The sequence below is a fragment of the Pelecanus crispus genome, chromosome 3 (genome assembly GCF_030463565.1).
Source record: "Pelecanus crispus isolate bPelCri1 chromosome 3, bPelCri1.pri, whole genome shotgun sequence".
In the NCBI taxonomy this organism is placed as follows: domain Eukaryota; kingdom Metazoa; phylum Chordata; class Aves; order Pelecaniformes; family Pelecanidae; genus Pelecanus; species Pelecanus crispus.
In genome coordinates this window covers 64,076,991-64,092,860 of record NC_134645.1, presented here as the reverse complement: position 1 = coordinate 64,092,860, position 15,870 = coordinate 64,076,991, and the positions used below count along the sequence as shown (strand labels likewise).

General features: G+C 40.4%; 1 protein-coding gene across 3 annotated transcripts in view; it reads left to right on the top strand.

The window, feature by feature from the left end:
* AIG1 (androgen induced 1) overlaps positions 1 to 13,497 on the top strand; it is a 125,336-nt gene extending 111,839 nt beyond the window's left edge. For all 3 annotated transcript variants that reach the window (XM_075707209.1, XM_075707207.1, XM_075707206.1), the window contains 2 exons: positions 9,482 to 9,645; positions 12,822 to 13,497. In XM_075707209.1, the coding sequence (XP_075563324.1) occupies positions 9,482 to 9,645; positions 12,822 to 12,859 (202 nt within the window). In that variant the 3' untranslated portion in view covers positions 12,860 to 13,497. The remainder of the gene's footprint in view (positions 1 to 9,481; positions 9,646 to 12,821) is intronic.
* The last annotated feature ends 2,373 nt before the right edge of the window (positions 13,498 to 15,870 follow it).

Below are 15,870 nucleotides of genomic sequence, written 5' to 3'. Positions count from 1 at the left end.
CTATCAAATAAAATTGAGAATAGGCAAATGATTTCCTGCATCAGTATTTAAGCGGCAACAGAAAAGATAGAACACTGTCTTTTTTCTTTACTAGTTCATAAATTCTTCCTGTAAAACTGATTACAGAATAAGCCAGTAATCCAAACACTCTGAAGTTTGTTTTAAAAAATGCAAATGTTTGTGAAAAATTAAACTAAAACAGAAATAACCTTTCTTACACAACATTAAATGAAGTCTTTGGTCAGTTTCTATTCAAGCACCTGACTTACATGACAGAGTTAATTTACTTTGGTCATTCTAGAATTTTGTTTTTCACTAAACCTTTGTTTTATTTACAATGCTCCTTTGATACCATATATCCTTTATCCTTTCTGCAAAAATTTCATGACCCCCTGTTTACTTCTCATATCCTTTCTTCTTGCCTCACAACACCCTTCCCTCAGCTAAGAGGATATTTTCCGAAATTGTGGATAATACCACTTTTTCCACCAGTCAAGTGAGATAAAACTAATGAGACAGGAACACAGGCTCAAGGCAGTAGTGTCATACTGCTTCAACTATGCAGCTTGCCCCTTCAGCCCAGTGAAAGAGAGGCCATTATTCATACACATCCACACACACTGGGTGATCATAAAATGCAAGTAATCCAGCTGAAGTGGGATATTGTGTCCCAGGACAACAGTCACATTTGCTTTTATGAACATACATACCCTTCTTAAAAAAAGAGTACTATTTGTAATTGTAAGATAAGGACAGCCTCATGCAAAAAGGCACGTAATGATTCCTTCAGGAGAAAGGAATTATTTTTTTTAACCCATATATAATAATGCATAACTATGATATTTCCTGACCTTCCTCTGAAGGGTGCCTGGAGACAAGTTGGCAGAGTTACTGTACCTGTGATCTGACCTCCTATGGCAACTCCTGTTTTCTCAAAATCATCTGAGTAGGCACATGCAATAGGAATAGAAAATTGAAACAATCCAGTTCTGCAAGTGAAATAAAACAGGAAGTGTCTTAAAATCTTTTAAGAAGCTCTTAGAGTATCAGTGTGATACTCATATGACTTGATTGGGCCCACTACAGTGCACCTACATCCTGCAGTACAAGGTAAAAGGAAATTGTAGGACAAGTAAAGCAGGGGAAGAAGATTCTGCATTAAGAAAATAACTACTAAGCAGGTAGCCAGTTACAGCCTATGAGCAGCTCCCTTTGCTTTTGCTGTTTATTTGTTTTGCCTATACATACAATATTTCCAAAATGGATAGGGCTACTCTGAAGTGACTCACCCTCTTCCAAGTTGTGATTTCTCTAAAGATGGTCTGAGACAATTACTTATTCAGCCTAAAGTCATCCTGCTAAATTCTGCACTTACAGCCCATTTCTCCTTCTACTCTTATGAAAGAAGGTCTTTGGGGAAGACTGGAGGCAGACACAGGCTACACTGTGCCATCATCTGCAAGTCCTGCATGTCTTCAGCCTACAAGTGGTATTGAAGTCTCTACCCAAGATTTGGTTGAGGCTGCAGGCCAAATCTTGGCTCGATGATATCAACACAATGTATCTGACATTCACAGGTTGGGAAAATGTACCAGAAAGTATGAAAAGTGGGGTTTTTATCATCCCTCTCACTCAGAGTGTGCCTACCTTTCATAGCTGAGGTCCACTATCTTCCTGCTGCTAAGTGACCACATTGAAGTAGAGACCTTAATCACTTAGAGGGTTCCAGTTACTTAATTCAGATTTGCTGCCCTTGTTGGTGTACCTTTTAGACCCCTCAAGGTTAGCACAGTGAATTAAAATGAGACTACACCTGCAAATGACCTAGTTACATACAGCCTGGTGGAACTTCCTTCCTTTGTACCTTTGGTTGTCCGTGGGTCCCCTGCTAGGGCTTAGTTCTTGGTTTATGGTTTTTTACCTAGAGGTTAGGGATCTGCCACTTGGGAATTTGTCCTTCTCCCTACATCATTTTTCCCCTCAGCAGAAGTGTTTTCACTGCAACTCTCTGAATATAAAGTGGAGACAGTTGCTAATCAGATGTTCTCTATGTTTTGCCCTTGAATTTTGAACTCTCCCCACCTCAGCTGAAACCTTATCATGCTACATGATATATCTACCATGTCATACTTTGTACTGTAAAGGAGCATACAGGAGGATATTGTTTAGGTTTGATTCTGTTAATGCATTTTTTTCAACTCCAGGTAGAGGAGAGCTTCTGTTTTATTTCATATGTGACTGAATCTTTCACGTACGGAAGAGATAGTAGAGTAGCAAGCTTTTATTATATATATTTGATAAGTGACAAAACAGGCAAACGATTCAGAATAGAATCACTGAAGTTGGAAGAATGTGGCCAAATAACTTGATATCCCTTGAGCATTATTCAGAGACACATTATCTGAGAAACATCCCTTCTTGAAGAGTAAAAACTTCTTCTATTTTTCTTTCTTTTTTTTTTTTGCATTCTCTCCTTTCAGTCAGGGAGCATCTGAGTAGGCTCACTTAGCTCATGCTCTCTCTGTGAGGGGGAGCTCTCCCTTGCTTTTAAGGAACTGTGCCCAGGCAGAGCATTCACAGACTTGCATTGCCTGTCGCAGACCATACATGGACTTTCAGGATCAAGGCCATGGGATAAGACAGGAAAGGCCGATTGGCTTTATTTAGCATGGCTTGAAAAGGTCACAGTTTGTGTTGAGTTGTTAAATCTAGACAGTGCTAAGAAAACCCAAGAGCTTGCCAGTACTACCAGAAAATACTGCCAATGGCTGTATGGAGTTGGTTGTCAAGGAACAGAAAAGAGCCAGAAATGTGTTGCTCCTTGTAATAAGAATGACCTCATGGTAACTAGTATCAGAGCCTAATACGTCCCTAAAATAAACTGAGACAAATACATTTATTTAAAATGGTTTTCTTGTTCCCTCTGCTTTTGAGCACTTGAGTATGCCAAAAAAACAGACCCTAAGAACCTGACTCCAGTGCTCTAGTCATGCTGGGCTACATGTTTAGGAGCAAAAGACTTGATCTGGTCTTTTGTCGCTATCTCAAAAACACTAGGAACTGCCTCCACATGTGCCAAGCTTGGACTTGATTCATTCTTTGATTCTTTGATAAATCTATTTAAAGAGCTCAGGTACCTTTAAACTTTCATTTGAAAATAAAGTTTCTCTTGAAGTGACTTTAGGACAGTTCTGTAGATTTGCCAAGGGAGAGCATTTAGATGGGGTAATTTGCTGAATTCTTCTTGAACAAATTTAAGAAAGGAATGTACACTGAGAATTTGGAATTAATTTGAGATCAATGCTGTCAGCCTTGCTGTAGGATTTCCACTAGCGATTCTCCATAGAAGGAGAGAAAGATCAGAAGGAGCAGATGTTGGCAAAAGGATAAGGGTGCAGACTGCTAGGACAAACCTTGACTTTCAGAATAGAGGGATGGAGAGTTAGAGCATGAAGCTTGGTGGGAATTGACAGGCATATCGATAAAGAAGGGCAGGATTGAGAAAACAGAAGGATTTCTGAGATTGCTGGTGCTGATGGAGCAGGAGAGACACAGCATGGCTGTGCTAGGGTGTGCTGAGGGTCCGTATGTAGGGAGGGGGTCATGAATGCTTTTGGAAGTGAGCACTGGGGACGGAAGTTCAATAGAGATCAGAGGAATCAGTGGTTGGGGAAGAACAGGTGGAAAGTCCTTCCAGGCAAGTAAAAGTGATGAACTAGAACTATGGGTTAAAAGAGAAATGGGTAAGGAAATGTGCAGCTCACAGGTCAGCAGCTTGAAAGCTGAAATCATGCAAGTAAATGGAAAAAGCTGGGAGGGGAGGAGAGAGAGACAGGCTTTGAAATCAGAGTGGAAGGCTGATGGAGAGGTGGGTGATAGATGAGACAATGCAGAGGAGGAGAAAAGAGTTGGAGCCAGAGCTACTCGGAACAGGAAAGAGTAGGAAGAAGTAGAAGCAGCAGAAATAGGCCAGGAGAAGATTAGCGTTCCCTGTACCTGACCCAGAAGGGGGGTGGGAGAGCAGAAGTGCTTTCAGCAAGAGAGAGCTGCATGGATCCTCAGCCTGTTAGGTCTGACATAGCCATTATGGACTGTTACATTCTGGCTCCCCTCCACCTCCACATCCTCAAATGCTTCAGTCAAAGCAACAGTACAATCACAGATGACATGCATGGATAATACATTCTCACTTGCTTGTGCAGCTTCTTAAAATATAGCTCAAGAAGGCATAGCAACCATTACTATATTTAAAATGAAATATTATTTATCAAAATAGATGACTTCCAAAGATGACAACACCTTGCAGCGAATCTGCAGAGTTTCTGTCATTCTAGCTACCTGTACATAAACACAAATTTCTGCTAAGCTTTGTTCATCCCAGAGGGTGCCAGCACCATGTCACGCTGAGTATATTTTGCATGTGACATTATTTGCAGCTGCGTTTTCCAGGACTTGTCTTCTTCTGACTGCATAAGCCACTCCATACCAGTAGCACAGTCCTGTGACCCACGTATTGTTCAGCACCATTCAGATCAATAGAGAAGAATCCAGTGTAAGAAACTGGAACAAGATGGGGTGATTGCTGTTATTTCCTAACTGATGACTGATTATTGAAATTATTTTTTAGTCTTTAAAATTTCTAAACAATGTACATTCTTGGGGTAGGTAGGACTTAGGCTTCGCTGGCTGGTCTTATAAGAAGCCTAGCATCTTAATGTGGCTAAGATCTTAACAATTCTGATTAGATGCAGAACAAGCTGTCCTATGGTTTTTTTGCAGGAAAAAAGGCAAAAAAAATTCATAAGGATTTATGAAAATGTGCCTCACATCAGGCAGTATTAGAAACCAAAAGTGTAACAGATTTAGTATGGGTCATTGTGCTCCTGCCTCTGAAAGGACAGGGTTGGTACCTACTCTATAACCACAAATGATTTCTTCATTCAAGTTTTGAATGACTCAGTTGCTGTAAGCCCGTCACCTCCTCTGGGAGACGTTCCACAATTTAATAATTCTGGGTAAAGTTCTTACTTTCTGTGAAAAAGGAAGAGTGATGCTAGAAATAGTGATCATGAAATAAAAGCGTAGAAAATGCCCACGTTCAGTTGTTTGGGAAAGGGTAGCCACAACAGGAACGAGCCTAGGATTTGTTTGGGACCAAAGATTCAGCCTTTCTTTCTGCCAGTCACTGGAAACCTGAATGGCACAGAAGACATGGGAAAGGATTTGCTGCTGCAAGAAGTTATTAGCGCCATGCTCTAACCGACTGAGCTAAGTAACCAGAAAGGAACTGCCATAGTAGATCAGAGTAGTCATGTATCCAGGCTCTAGCTGTAGCTAATGTCAAACGTTTCAGGAGAAGGTTTAGCAGGCCGTTTTGGAATAACCAGCCTGTAAGGGAAGTTTTCTTCCAAAACCTATGTCAAAAAGTAGATGCTTGGATCCTTTAGTCTTGATGGTTTATATACCTTGTACTCTTTGAATTTAAGCATAACCATACACATTCTTATTGCTTGTACAGTCTCCTGACTTCAGAAGCTTGTTAGAGTTGCATGGTACGGCCCAGAGGAGAGGAGTGGACTAAGTAGACTTCCAAACTTGTATACGTCAAAACTTGTTTGAATATCTTGACTTCAGTGATGTATCACTGAAAGATAGGGTAGAGCATTCCAAAGGTTAATTAGGTATCATGCAGAAAGATATTTCCAATATCAGATTTTAATTTCTTGTCTCTGAGTTCTGTTGAAGTGCTTCTTCTGTTATGACGAAGAGTATTGGGAGCTCTTCAGCCATGTTATGACATGCATTATTATTCTGCGTCCTCTCATTCACTGCTCTTGAAAAGTTACACAGCCCCTCATCTAGTAGTTCCTGTTTCCAGAACACATAGTACTGTTTGTTGTTTGGCTGCGGATTTCACTGAAGGGCTCAACTTGGGCAGGAAATGGGTGGAGATTCTCAAGAGTTCAGACCACAACGTGCCGCCAAGCTGTGATGCCTGTGCCAGTATATTCAGACTCCTGCAGCTGAGAGCAGCCATCATGAAGAAGCAACCATTTACTGCAATATGTCTCCCATTGCAGAATCTTTTCGGTGTCATGGTTCTCTGCCATATATCCACGTGTTGAGCTTGCTTCTACCAGGACTAAGTTTTACACATGCTGTTGTAACAGCTGCATTACTCAAAGCGACAGGTAGAGCACACATAAGCCACAAGGTTCTGGCAAGTTTTTGTAGTTACTTTTCCTCATTAACAAAAGATCTATAGCCAAAGAATAAATGTACATGTATGTTCTCTGCATAGTTTCCTGATTACTTTGATAGGAGAGATATACAACATCTACTGTATACTAGAAGTGAAAACCAGCTACAAAGTCAAATTTTTGACAGATTTGTTAAAAAGAAGCAATATTGTGTGTTTTCAAATAGTTTTTTCTGATTTCTACACCAGCTGGTTGAAAATTTCCGAAAATTGCCACTTCTTTTAACAGTCATTTTGATTTGAATACAATCTGAGAATGTTTCCATCCCTTCTTTTCTTACCAGTTCTAACAAATGGCTAAATGAGTTTGATGACCTGTAACACATTTGTCTTTGAAAACATATGGTTATGTCTACATGGAGTGCCACGGAACCAAAACACAAGGAGGTTCAAGTTAATTTTATCTCTCAAAAGTAGCCGGTCCAGTTTTAGCTTAAACTTTTTCTCCTCTGTTCATTTTTATCTAAACGACCCATTTTTTATACCTGTTCAATAACAGGGTCTTAAATTGGATCTAGATTTGCACTCCTAAGTAAATCTTAATGCATGCTCCCCTGTGCTTATCTAATAATGAGGTTGGACAGGAATAATGACTACTAGAATTGCAACATTGAAGGCATTCATTAACATTAGTAATCAGCAATCTTGTGTGGAAGCTTTATGCCTACGGTTGATCAGCCCTTTATTGTGCGGCGTCAAGATAGCTTGTATTCAAGCAGGAACGAACCCACTAAGAAAGGCCATCAGGTGAGGTTTCCATGGCAGCAGTTGTCCCTTTGCTGCTCCCATTTGTGGTATAGACAATGCAGGAATAATGAGTGTGTCACTGCTTAGTGGAGAGAAGGCTAATATTACTCCATCGCAATGTAGCGAGCGGCGTGGTACAGCTCATTTTAAGGAAGATCAGGGCAGCTGATCAGGTGGGTTTGTGACCGTTGTCTCCCGAGTAGCACTTGATACCTCTTGTGCTCAAAGCATGAGTTCCTACGGTGCGGCTGCACCGGGGATAGGCGTACAACAGCTACGCTGAACACACAAGCAGTGTCACCAAGCAATGAATGGGCTCCCGTGCTAGGCAGCAGAGAGCAAAGTGCATGAGCTGTACTCAAAAGACTCTGAACTAACCAGAAATTTCTGACATTCGGGAGCCCATCAGTGACTCATTGGTTGGATTTAGAAAATATTTCCTCTTTCCAGCATAAATGCATTCTAGTAAATGCCACTTCTACTTCGTTCATGAAGTTGGCTACGTAGGTGCAGTTTAGAAGGTCCCTTGAAAAGTCCCTCTCTAAAGGTGCTTTATAGTGCTGGGCAGTTTCATCACACCAGAGAAAATAAGTGAAAAAGAAGCACGGGCTGTTTTTTTCAAATTTTTTCCTTGGAGCTTGTTTTTCACAGAATGATCATAAAACAAAAGCAAATGAAACTGAAAAATGTTAGGCAATAATAGACACTCCCTGCTAAGCCAGCCTGGGACTAGAGGACATCCCATTACCTTCTACCCAACTGTCCCATCTTTTTCTTCGATCAAGAGGAACATGGTATCCCCTGTTACCATGGGTTACACAGGAACCCTTTATTTTTTCACAGACGCCTTTATCTTGTCAGGTTAATTCTGGCACAGAAGAATGTTATGGAAAATAACTGTAAAGTACAGAGATCATTTTCCATATGTGAACTCATTTGGAGAAAGGGGTTTTAATCTGCATTTAGATCATGCAGATTAATTTACTGACACATGTAAATTCCTACATGAAGTGTCCAGCTGTTAAGGGTTTGGCTCTAATAAAAGCTTTTCTAAGGAGGAGGGAAGCTATGACAACCATGTACATTTCCAGGGTGATGGAGAATCGTTAAACAGGGATTCTGTACTCTCTGTGTGTGACAGGCATTTATGGTAACAGTTTTGGGTGGACTTCTGTGTCTCTGCCCTTCAGGACCCTATGACTGTTGATCTAGCGATCAAAAGTCTTCCTTAAACAAATAGAAGTATCAGCAAGTGAAGCAAATCATATGGATGTGGAAATCCCCATCAGTAATAGTCTGTGCAGCTGCTGAGTCTTCTCTAGCTGTGCTTCACCGTGAGCTTCTCTCTCAAATTGCTGGGTCAGAAAGGAAGAGATTTACATTCTTGAAGAGAGCCCAGCAGCTCACGGGCCCCAGCCTATCTCCACTGAGCACTTTTCCTGGTTAGCCTCTGTGGTGTTTGCTCAGTTGTTTGGCAGCATTTGCCTTTCTTAGCTTCCACCTACTGGAACATATGGACTCGCTCTGCTCCCTCTGACTTCACCACTCACCACGTCAGATCTCAAAGCAAAAGCTATCCCTTCACAGGGTACAGGTGTCCACTGCAGTCACGCACAGCGAAACCACGTACCTGGAGTGCTTCTTCAGGCTGCACTGCGGTAAAGCTGACACCCTGTCTCTTGGGTTAGCGTACCAACAACCTCCGCTGTAGCTGAATGCTAAAAATCTCTGTGTCACCAGCAAACCACCATAATTCCTTTTCCTTTACTGTATATTGAGTGTGGAGCTGGGCAGAATTTCACTGAGGAAGTGATTTCTTTTTTTTTTTTTTTTAATGTTTATCCTACCTAGAGAAAAAATATTAGATCCCAAATGATACCAGGTAACTGAAAGAAAAGGAGGAGCAACCTAAAACACAGGTGCTGAAGAAATTATTCTCTCAAAGAGAAGCTGAACCATGTTTCTGGCAAACCCAAAAACTGACGCACTTGCCAGGTGTAGTGAGGAGATGCTGCAGAAACACACAAATGTGTACAAAGTGAAAGAAGGACGCTGCAGGAAGCAGGGAGTTGGGCTGTGTAGAAGAGCCTGGAGAACCCTGAATGCTCTTTGGATAAAGAACGTGCTTGGAACAGAGGGTGCTGCAGTTTCCATGCTGCCGCACGAACAGGGGTGTGTATTCCTCGTAAATATAAATGCAGCAAGGAAATACCTGCCTACATCAGAACATGAAAATTGGCCAACTGCTCATATTACATTTAAAACAAAGCAGTAAGAATTTGGGAAATCAGTCGTAGTTTCATCATTTGTGATCTCTGTTCTGGGTGGATGTCATCTGGGTGCTCCAATTCAGTTGCAACTTGCAGTCCTTTCAAATAATTGCTTTTCGGTTACAGTAGCTAAGCCTATAGCCCAAGCTACTTTTGAAAAACAGGGGTGTAAGAGTCAGTACTTGTTATTTTTGTTTTGTTTCAGGGTGTGCTGGATTCACCATGTTACAGGAGTGTGGGTGTACCCACTTCTTGAGCACCTCAGCCCGGGTGTCAAAATAATCTTTTTTGCAGCTGTTACCGTAGTAATTAACATATTCTACTTGGTGGGAGAGGTCCTGAACAACTACATCTGGGATACCCAAAAATGTGAGTATTGTTTTAGGAATGTTAACTCATGAAATACACTGTTGGGACTTGAGTATGCTCCCCTGAAAGTCAAGAAGGTTTTAAGCTGGCTAAAACAAAGGAGAATCACAGAAGTTCCACTGAAACATCTTGCTTGCTTGCACTTAAAAGCAGCCGGATGAACGGAATGGCTGCTGGAGAGCATGATGAGCTATGAATATGTATTCTTTTTTATAACTTCCAATACTAATTTAAGAGCTGTTGGCAATTACCTGAGAGGTTTACAACCCACTTGGTTTACAACCCAATTATTAGCTGATGAACCCATTAAATGCAGGTAAAGTATCATTCTGTGGGAATGCTGTTAATGGTAAGCTTAGTCTTAGAAAAAAAAATAGATTCTTCTAGTATTTTCAGGTATAAGGTATTTTCTGCTTAAAAATTTACTGAAGGAAAATGAATATATTCATGTCAGTAAAATAATAGGAATGAAAGATCACCTTAGTGCGGGGTAAACGTAACTGCAGACTCTACATCATCTACCCTGCCTAGGCCACCCATTGCTGACTAGAGGAAAAGGGAAAATAAGACAAACACAAGATTAAAAGTAGGTTCCTTTAATCTACGAAAGATGTTTTTCATTTATCAAATTGCCTGAAATAAGCAAACAACATTCATAGTCGCCGCAGTGGCAAATCACAACTGGAGTGAAATCCATGCTCCGTGGGAATTCTGTCATTACATTCGCTGGGCCCGTAACACGTTAGGACCGTATGAACAGCCTGTATCCCCTTTTGGGAAACTTGGCGTACACTGGCTAATACACCATAAATTCACATGGTAGTTTATTGCACACACAAATTTCTTTCAACAAGTCCTCCAGTACTAGGTAGAACCTAACGCCAGAAGCTCAAAGCAGTTTTACTTGCTGTTTGCTTATATTAGCACCCAGGTATAAAGTGTCCTTTTGTTTTTTTCTCTAGAACCAGGGATCATTGGTCACAGTGTTCAAGTCTGGTTTTCAGTCCTCAGTTTGATGACACATTCACATCTATTTAACTTATTTAAGGTAATGCAGGAAAGAAGTTTCTAAAAAGGCAGCTGCAGGGAGTAATTTCACTTGACCCAAGTCTGGTATGAAGAATAATAATCGGGTTAAGAATCACATGTTCTTACCAAGTCCATGAATACATAAATGGTGGAAAATCTCCCTCACTATTCCACAGTATGCATAACAAAATCCCTGGTTCTTGTGGCCCTCCACCCTAGAGGAGCGAAGGTCGTGGGGTCATTCTTCCAACCTCTTCCAAAGTTCATCATGGCCGCCTTATCCTCTCCATCATTTCCTTGATTTGGGTGAAGAATATTGACCCAGAGTCCCTTATGGCTTAAGCACTTGCAAACCAGAAAATGCCATGAGTCGCCTGCTGGTTTGCTGTGCTTAAAACACTTTGCATAAACCTAACCTGAAGCATATGGCAGGCACACCACAAACAGCAGAGTTTTAAAACAATGCCAGTGTGTCACCATGCGAGACTTGGGAAAATACTATTTGAAAACTGTACATTTAAAAGGGACTTTTGAGCAGTAAGCTTGCAAATTAGATCAGTCTGCCATGAGAAGATTTCTGGGGTGAGAGGGGGTTGGTTTGGGTTTGGAGTTTTTTTCCTTTTCCTCTGGAGATGTATTAAATAAAACCTCACTACTGACAAAATGATTTGCAGTTAGTTTTTCCAAGTTAAACCACAAACATGGTAGGCAAGGAAGAATTTGCCCTTTGTACAAGCCAGTGTCTGTCCACAGTTTTGAGGGTATCTGCGTTCCTGTCAAACTATTTGATGCATCTGCAGTAGAGTGCTTCAGAAGAAAGGAGAGAGGCTCTTTTAAAAAGGCGAATAAAACAGCTCATTTAAAAGTATTGGAAAAGTTCCTTCCAGCAGAAAGCTGAAGACTCAAGATTGGCTCTGGAGCAGCCTTGTAAACCCACTGTAATCTTTTGGACCTGGCCTCTTGTTTTGGTTGTTAAACCTTCAACTGTGGCTCTTCCCATTACATTGGTTTGCCAGCAACACCGAGGGCTGTTGTACTTGGGCTGCTGGCAAGGCGCACACTCATTTGTTTCCATGTTGCTTCTTTCAGGAAGGCAGCTCTGCAGTTGTGCTTTCTAACTGCAGGTGGGTCTTATTGTTTCCCACACTGGCATTAATTAACTATGTTTTTAAAGTGACTTTCAGTGTACCTACCATCTATGCATATATTGCATTAGCAGGTGATCTTACTTGTGACCGGATTTTCCTCTCAGCATTCTCAAACATTGCTTCTCTTTTGCCTTCAGTCCTCAGAAGTTTTTCTTTTCCAGCATGCAGCAGGCCTGAAAACCTCCAAAAGAAATATTTGTATTTGAGATGTCTGGCAGAGAGGGCTTAGTCAGAAGAACAATACTTTTGTCAGATACCAATAGTAATTCATTGTCCAGGAACAGGCACATGAAATAGCTGAATGTTTTCATTGCCAGAAAAAACACAATCTGCCGCCCAGCCCAGACTTTGCTCAGCATAGAAAAGAGACAAGTCCTGCAGCAAGGATAAGTTCTTTAAGGAGCCCTACACTCAGCTCAGCCTTCCTGATATTACTGAAAGACATGGCTGTTACAAGAAGAGAGAGGCACCCATCAACAGTCATTGATTCTTCATTCTTGTATTCTCAAAAAAGGAAGATGTACTTGCAAATATTTAAAAATCCAGTGTTGAGGTGGGGGGGTAAAGTTACTGAATTCTGAAACACAATTTTAAAAACTTTCTTTCAAATGAAGTCGGCTGCTTAGCTTCAGCTATAATAACATCTACTTTAATTTGCTTGTAGGTAAGCAGAGGAGGTGAGGGAACTAACTGTTCCCAGACCCCTGCAGCCATCAAAGGCTGAGCGTGCGGCAGGGGGTTAGGCTGATTTGAAAATGGTCCGGAGGGAGGGAGGATTGTGCAGTTCATTACTGGACAACCACTGCCATCAGGTGTGCAGATGCTCTTTTCGTTCACAGCAGGTGAGGTAACACATGCAAGAGCATGTGAGCAAGTAGGGGAGAAACAACAGCAATAGAGGGAAAAGAAAGATTAGTGCATCAGAAGAACCTCTCTAAGTAAACTCTTCATTTTTATTCATTCAGAGATTTTTAAAAGCTGCTTTCCATATGTTTTCAGGTGTTGAAGAAGGAAAAGAAAAGCCGAAATTGGACTGAACAATAGGAGCAACATGGAGGATTGTTTATGGCTCCATGGAAGATTTCTCATCCCCAACAGAGGTTGGCATGGAGAGGAATCTTTTGGAAAGGAGGAAGTTTAATGGGCCCTCTGCTCAGTGCAATGGTATTTTGGGGTTTTATATGGAGGGAAAATGATTTTAGCTAATAATAATAATAATGTTTCAACCTCCATTCTATTTCTCCATGCTTGCATGTGACATACACATATAAGATGTATATTTATCTCCACGGCATTCTCAACATGCATTTCTTGCATCAAATAAGTCATTAAATCATTAAGTCATGAAATCTTTTCACTTCCACCAAGAAGAACAATGAATCCATTCTCTGTATTGTTTGAGAAAAGCTTAACCAGATAGGTCTAATATGGGGAAACAAAACAATCCTATGTATTTCAAAGTACAGTGTAAAAATACAGTAGAAGTTAATTGCATGAATGTATCCGAAGGAGAATGCAATCTGACTGAAATGCTAATGTAACACTATGTAACAGCGGCCTTAAATCAGTGTTAATTATTTTATCAGTCCAGTAAAATCTTACTTGCGGTCTTAGACTATCTGAATCTGATGCAACTTTTCTTAAATAGGCCTAAATAAAGATCCAATTATCCCTGCGATTCTGTTTCTTCATACTGATTCTTGAAATTCTAGATGGATTTATGGTGTTTGAATGATACATTTTCAGGTTTTCCAGTGTCAACTGTAGATGATATTATTTCTACATGAGGATTTTTCTTCTTCTTTTCCTAGTGCAAGACCTGATCCTGCATTTTCAAGTTGTAAGTTCTCAGTAGATGGGCTGAGCTGTTAGTGTCGTACCAGAGAGAGCATTTAAGCCTTACTTCAGGAAGGCACATAAGCAAATTTTTAAAGTTAAACATATGCCTTTTTGTATTAGGAATTTGGTTGCAAAATACTGGCGATTGTTTAAACTTGACAGGATTCTGTCTAACTATCAGAATCAAGAAGGAACTCTAGTAGGCAGAAAAATTGTCTGGAATTAAAATAAAGTGAATGGAATCATTTTCAGCAAGAAATTATTTATAAAAAAGTAACTTTAAGATCCAAATGTCTTGTATTCACATCACATATTTACTCAGTGTATTTAGATGTATTTATTTTAACAGATGCAGAGCACTTCAAAGATGTATAACGTTAAAGTGTGATTTTTGTTAAAGGGATTTCTGCAGAATTTTAGTATGAGTTAACCATGTTTCTGCTTTTGAACAGTTTTGGGGGAAACTGATCTCGTGCAACTCATGACATGCCTCTACAGTATTTTTTTAAATGTATTTGTGTACACACTATCATAGGAAACAGTGCACGAGTTCAACAATGTGCTTTTTGGTTGGTTTCCTTCAAAAATAAGGCTTCTGTGATGATACTGTATTTGTGAGTTTGTCTGTGCTCTTAGTAATTCTTAACTTGTTGATCAGAGTTGCAAAGATTTCAAAACTAGGCAAGTTACTAGGAAGTTCATGGAAGTAAGTGGCCAGATAAAGAAGGAGGAGCTCCTCTGATGGTCCCACAGAGGGAGGACAGGACACACAAAACAAGCAGAATTTGGAAGCAAATTAGCTGTAGCCGTGTGGCCTTGTGTTAGGGATATTATGTTCTGCTGGACCTGAGCTGTGCATTACATGTGCACAATAATACTGCAACATGGTTACTCTATCCACAGATAACTACGGCTTGATTGTAATAGATGGTTGTATTGGAGGTGGTAAGATGTCTGTTATTTGCAACAGGCTTTCAAAACTCAGGAAGGAAAGAAAACATGGATTCAGTCATGTTTAGTGAGCTAGGAACCGTTTAAAGTCACCGCTTCTGAAAGCTGTGGTAGCACGTGAAAGTACTAGTGGACAATGAATGTGCTAAGGAATTTGACTGTACTTTCCAACAGCAGCAGCAGCGGTGACAGACATGACATTGTGAGAGCTTATCAACTGCGGCTTAGGGTGGGAAGCCCAAAGCGCAAACCCCGTTGACTTGTTTGTCGTTTGAAGAACTTGCATAACTCATGCTCTGCTGTTAAGTCTAGGACATTTTTGCAATTTTTTTATTTCAAGGGGATTGTTTTCTTCACTGAATTCAAGAATTCATTCTGATGGAAAGAATGCGTTAAATAAAAATAAGAAATGCCAAAATGCCACACAGCTGTACACATTCTGTTAGAGCACACTCTGAACGTCTCTGCTGTATTTATTGCACCACTGAATGGCTGAGACCTCAAAAACTGACTGTTGCTGGAAAGATTCCTCTTTCTCAGTAAGTTTTGCACCTGCTCAAGGTAAGTTTTTCTTCTTATACCATGTCATTAAGGTGATATTGGAAATGTAGTAAGAATATAAAGAGAACAGAAACATCAGAGATGAAAATTGCGTCACTGAATCCATAGGTATGTGTCCAAGTGAAAGAAGACTCCCTTTCAGAGGTACAGCATAGGGACACTTAAATTTGTCATCCCTTGTATCTGTGAATTTGTGAATATTCAGCACCTCAAAAAAAAAACAGACTACCAAGCTTAGATCTCCGTTAAGCCCCTGAGATTGGCGATGTTAGCCAAAGGCAATATATGTGACAGAAAATGTGGTCCGTTTCATTTGGGTTGAGGAAATTTATAGTATTCCAAGAAGGTTTGAACTCAATTTGTCTAGTCAGATCTCAAAAAGTTCTCCACCTCCTATGGGCTTTGAATCATCGTATTTAAAGTCAAAAACATTTTAGAGCATTAAATCCAGCCTATGATGTATGAACCATGATATAAATAACTTAACGGGCCTGTGTACCCAGAGAGCGCTCTTCTAGACTCTGTTCATTCCCTTTAGAATTACACAATCCATCATTCTTAAGAAAGATGATGGATGAATGATGACTAAAGTAAAAGTCACTTGTAAGCTTGCCAAATTTCAACCATCTTGGCTGAAATTGTCCCTGAAAGGTATTTCTCTTGGGGGAACTATTTTTTTGGTGGAAAACCTTTTGTC